The 6,000-nt window shown below is 38.2% G+C and overlaps 1 protein-coding gene across 1 annotated transcript in view; it reads right to left on the reverse strand.

The window, feature by feature from the left end:
* Positions 1–5,214, reverse strand: part of TPX2 (TPX2 microtubule nucleation factor) — a 35,680-nt gene extending 30,466 nt beyond the window's left edge. Inside the window, exons 1-2 of the mRNA XM_054573446.1 lie at positions 5,108–5,214; positions 2,912–3,031 (exon numbers count right to left, since the gene is read on the reverse strand). Coding sequence (XP_054429421.1) covers positions 2,912–3,031; positions 5,108–5,213 — 226 coding nt within the window. The 5' untranslated portion in view covers position 5,214. The remainder of the gene's footprint in view (positions 1–2,911; positions 3,032–5,107) is intronic.
* Between the last annotated feature and the right edge of the window lie 786 nt (positions 5,215–6,000).

Here is a 6,000-nt window from a genome sequence, read left to right on the forward strand (position 1 = left end):
CAAAGCCCAGCACAAGTAGCAGCCATCTCAGATTGCTCTATAGCTCAGACAGGGTGACCCTAGGTAAAACACAGATGAGGGCTGACCTTGGCCTGCACGACACAGGAAACCCCAGGGCCAGTGCCCAGTGGACAGCTACAGACCACACTGGAGCACCACCACCCTGCCCCTGCACAGCTGATCCTCCACAGAGGGCAGAGGTTGGTGGTCAGTGGTCACAGCCAGGCCTTGCAGCTGACTGGCCTGGGCAAATCCCTCCCATTGATCTGCCAACAGTAATCAAGGCTGAACTACAAGAGGAGGGACACATGTCCTCAGTCCACAGGAAAGGCATACCCCAAGTACTCAGCTTGGGTGTTAGGGGAGGCTGTGCTACTGGACCCTACAGGACACCTACTACATTAGGCCACACTATAAGGCATGGAGTCAAAGCAGCTCTATCTAATACATAGAAACAAACACAAGGAGGCTGCCAAAACAAGGAGACAAAGAAACATGGTCCAAATGAAAGAACAGATCAAAACTCTGGAAAAAGAGCTAAACAAAATGGAGACAAACAATCTATCAGATGCAGGGTTCAAAACACTGGTTATAAGGATGCTCACGGAACTTAGTGAGGACCTCAACAGCATAAAAACAATCCAGTCAGAAACAAAGGATACACTAACTGAAATAAAGAACAATTTACCAGGAAACAACAGTAGAGTGGATGAAGTCAAGAATCAAATCAATGATATGGAACCTAAGGAAGCAAATAAACAACCAATCTTGGTCCTACAGCCAAGATTGCTCTACCCAGCAAAGCTACCATTTAAAATCAAAGGGCAGATAAAGAGCTTCCCAGACAAGAAAAAACTGAAGGAGTTCATCATCACCAAACCATTATTATATGAAATGTTAAAGGGACTTATTTAAGAAAAAGAAGAAGATCAAACCATGAACACTAAAATGGCAAAAAAATACAAATCAACAATTGAATGTAAAAAACAAACGAGGCAAATAAGAGGAACAGAGACAGAATCATAGATACAGAGAGCATTTTGATGGTTGCCAGATGGGAGGAGGGTATTGGGGAGTCGGTGAAGAGGTGAGGGGATTAAGAAGTTCAAATAGGTACAGAACAGCCATGGGGATGTAAAGTACAGCACAGGAAATGGAGTAGCCAAAGAACTTACATGCATGACCCATGGACGTGAACAATGGTGGGGGTATTGTCTGAGGGAGTGGGGGTGCTGGGTAGAAGGGGGGTAAAGTGGGGAGATCAGGACAACTGTAATAGCATAATCAATAAAAAATAATTTGAAAAGGAAAAAAAGAATACAATCCCTCCAGCCACTGAGGGACAATCTCTGCTCGTAGTTGGCCCGCCCTCATGTTCTGTAGAGTGTACTATTGCTTAATAAATCTGCTCTCTCTCATTCTGCTATTAAAAAAAAAAAAAAAAGAGTACAAGTGAAATGTGAAATATGAGTAAAACTAGTGGATTGTTTATTACATTGCAATAGTATATAAATGTATAAAATCAAGTTATACTCCTTAAACTTATACGATATCAATTATATATCAATTTTTTTAAAAAATGAGTCAAATAAAATAACAAAAGGTAAATTAAAGTATTTTGAATGGAATGAAAATGAAAACACAACGTATCAAATTTGTGGGATGCCACCAAAGCTATGATTTTCAATCATGTGCTGCAAGAATTTTTAAAACATGCAATACCTGACTGATTTAGTCAGGGGTACTGACCTCTTTTCCCTTAGATTCCCAAATTTAAAAAAATGACAATAGCCAACAACACAACAACAGCCATCCATTGTGAATGTCCCATCCTGAACCATAAATATATAGGTCACATAATGAAACTGCATCTTATTGATCATGTCACATAATAAGGTTGGGTCTGATTGGTTAATTCTTGGCACCAGAAATCCTTATAAATAAGTATAGGCACCCGATTTTTTTTTTTTTAAATCACTTTGGAGCAAAAAGGATAAGTAATTACTTTTTTTTTTCTTTTGGTAAATCAATCAAAATTATACCTATGTTTTCTGTCACATCAGCAAAAAATATATTTTCATAATATTAGTTTATCGGGCCATGAAATAAAAAAAGGTTGAAAACTGCTGCACTACAGGAGTATTTGGGGGGAAATTTACAATGAACACATTAAAAAAGAAGATCTCAAATCAATGACTTCATCTGGCACCTGAAGAAACCAAAGAAAGAAGAGCATATGGAACCCAAAGTAGAGGGAAATAATAAAGGTCAGAATGGAAATCTATAAAATCGAAAACAGAAAAACAAGAGGAAAGAAGTCAATGATAAATTGATCATAGTGATGGTAGCACACTACACTATGAACATATTATAAAAAAAATGAAATGTACACTTCAGGCGAATTATATATGTAAATTATATCTACATATATAATTCACTTCTCTATAATCTAAATATAGCTATAACTTCAAAAAAATCATTTGCAAAGGTCTATGACCTCTTAAAGAATGTCTCTTTCGTTCTGATCAAATAAACAACATTCTACAGATTTCGTAACCACCAGTTTAAACGTCAATCATCTTTTAAAATCAGACACATGACTCAAAGAATTCTTGTATAATATAAAGCAATACATTCTTTTCTCCTACTGGTTTATTTCCCAGCCAGACCTGTTACAGTAAATCTTGTCATAAAAAGATAGTTATGATCTGGCAATAGGATTCTATGTTAAGAAATTATTTTAAAAGTATAGCACATCATTAGTTTCCCATTCACCATGAAATGAATGAGCTCATTTCACCAATAATAAACCAAGGGACACAGCATTTAGGTAATTCCCCCAGACCCCTCAGACTTCTAACACACAGTCCCATCATTCTGTTAAGGAGCTTTTTTCTATGTTCTCTCTTACCTGGTTTCAAAGGTGTGACAATGGCTTGCTGAGGATTTGTCTTTCTCAAAGGAGTTTTGTCAGGAAAAAGCCCTGTCCCATTCTTCCCGGGAAACTTAATCTCCAAATTGGCCCTCTCCTCTGTGAAAAGGTAAGAGTGTCATCATCTAAACAAGTAAAATAAGTCAGTACCATGCACTTAAAGTAGGTCCTAAAATGCCCCCTACTAGTACACTTCTAATTCATTTGGCAAGTGCAAGCAAAGTTCTAGTGATTAAAAAAAAAAAATACACACTATACCTCAGAGATAGAGACTGAAAACTATCACTAAAACCCTGGCAACACTGAACAATGTATTAAAAAAAAGAAGTACAGACTCTGCACTGTGAACAGCTCCTTGTCTTTGCTTGATGCACATTTAGGACCGTACAAGCATGAACTGGCCTTATCTCCCACCTAAACACATCATGTTCCTTCTAAAGGAAACTGTAACCACCGAGCTCTGCAGGGCTTGCAAGGGACATCTTATAGTCTGAGTTGACGTTCTTCTTCAGCTGGGACGGTGAGAGGGGAATGTGGGGTATTTGAGGAAGAAACAGAGCTAGGCTCTGAGCAGAAATTTTATCTTAGGGTTCTGCTGTGCCCAAAAGTCAGCACAAGGTAGTGAAACACCTGCTCTACCAACAGTCTGCTGATAGACGGAAATGTCACGAATGTGGTGAGCCCCAGAACAATGGACATGTAACACTGATTGCAACTGTGTAAACAAATGTGATTATTTGGAAGAAATTACAAAGTAATATATTAGAAGTAAGGTGAATTTGAAAAAATAGTGGGATTAATATTTTTCTTTCAAACTGTATTTAATAGTTTTGTTATACTTGTATTTCCTTTTTGTTTTAAAGAAAAAAATTAGAAAAAGATTGCAGACAACTCAACCATTTCCTCAGGGTTTCTGTGGAGCAAGGTCATGGGAAGACGCCTGCAGGGCAGCTGGCCCTCTTGTCTACCTTTCCTCCTACACCACTTCCAAGAGACCTCTCCTCTCGGGATCCCCAGTGGATACCACTGAAGTCCTTTTCCAAGAGAATGGCACATGCCCTCACATTTGGACTCTTCATTATCAGTGCTAAGTACAGTTGCAATGGAATCATTTTTGCCCCCCATCAATACTGATTTATCCTTATTAAGGAATAAAAAGGACATGAGAGAAAATAAAATGAAGCAGTCCCAGCAACTACTATCCTGACACATCACTGGTCTCACATATTATTCCAAAGTAATGTAACAATATAACCGTTATTTACTGTTGGCCCGGTGTCAGGGTTTTTGCCATATCACATGACCCAACATCAGGCAATCTTATCTCTGTTTAGGGACAGAGTTCTGAGTAGCATAATCAGTCCATTTAAAAATGAATTGGAGCCTAGGCTCGTGTGGCTCAGTGGATTTAGTGCCAACCTGCGAACTGAAAGGTCACCGGTTCTATTACCAGTCAGGACAGATGCCTGGGTTGTGGACGAGGTCCCCAGAAGGGACATGCAAGAGGCAACTGATTGATGTCTCTCTCTCACACTGATGTTTCTCTCCTTCTCTTTCTCCCTCCCTTCCCCTCTCTCTAAAAATAAGTAAATGAAGTCTTTTTAAAAAAATGATTGGGGAGGGTGTAGCAAGCAGGAGGGGAACGTAGTTATAAAAGAGCAACACAAGGATCCTTGTGATATGAGAACTATACAATATCTTGACTGTGGTGGTAGATATATGGATCTATGCAGGTGATAACATTGTATAGAACTTAATACATATAAACAAAGATGAGTTCAAGTGAAATGGGAAATCTGAGAAAGACTGGTGAATTGTATCAATGTCAATATCCTAGTTTTAGTAACATACTGGATGCCCAGTGACAAGAAGAGCAAGTTTTTATGTGGCTGCCATCATCATAAGGAAATATGGATTTCTGGATTTTCCCATCTGTCCCTAAAATTTAAATATTTGCCATTCTTAACTGCAAAATAACATTGATTTATACTGATAGTCAATTTCCAAAATACTGAGCACTTCAATTATTTCTCTCATAGCATGGATGATAAAGTATCTTGGTAGAGACAGAAATTTATATTTTAGTTATTTTCTTGCAATCCTTTAAAAAAAAAAAATCCTCAGAATAAAGCAAGCCATTAACCCTTAAAATGGCCAGAAAAAGCAGATACTTACCAAACCAAGTATCTATGTTTTGGGTGTCTTCCTCATCACCCAAAGATGTAAAATTGATGAAGTCCGTGGGAGCATCATAGGAGTAAGAGGCTTTAACCTGTGACATTGTCCCCACCTTGGCACAAAAGGGCAAGTTTTTCCAAACATTAGTGTCATTTTTCTCAACAGTTCACCTTCTAAGAAATGGTTCAAAAACTTGACTACACATGCCTTACTTTGCAAATCAAACTGAATTAACTGTTCTTTCCAGTAATTTGCAGATACTCCTTGAGGTAAATATGGTAGAATTAAATAGAGGTAAAGTTTGAGTACCTACAACATGCCATGCACTATGCTAGATGTCTTACGTTCATTATTTTATTTTCCCCTCAATATACAGTTTTCTCATCCAATTTACTCTGTCTCAAACAACCTAATTTCTGAACCACACCATTAAATTTTATACCTACCAAACAAAATCCTACTCATCATTCAAAATCCAATTCACTTCTCTATAACCTTTTCCCAATTTCTACCTATGCTACATAATTGTTGCCTCTCCAAAGCCACAGTGCTTTGTTTACCATCCAATTTTATATTAGTTAACTATGCAAGTGTCTCTCCTAGTAGACTATAAGTTCCTAGAGACAAGAATGGATTTTAGACCTGACAGATGAGGCTCAGTTGGTTGGGCGTTGTCCTGCAATGTGAAAGATCACTGGTTTGATTCCTAGTCAGGGCACACACTTGGGTTGCGAGTTCAGTCCCTGGATGGGGCACATGCAGGAGACAACAGATTGATTTCTCTCTCACATTGCTGTTTCTCTCCCTCTCTTTTTCCCTTCGTTCCCTTCTCTAGAAATAAATAAAACCTAAAAAAAATCAAACAAAAAACCCCCAGGATGATTAATTTT

Source organism: Pteronotus mesoamericanus, unplaced genomic scaffold (genome assembly GCF_021234165.1).
Source record: "Pteronotus mesoamericanus isolate MK-2021 breed Mesoamerican mustached bat unplaced genomic scaffold, CSHL_Meso_final contig_25, whole genome shotgun sequence".
Lineage (NCBI taxonomy): Eukaryota > Metazoa > Chordata > Mammalia > Chiroptera > Mormoopidae > Pteronotus > Pteronotus mesoamericanus.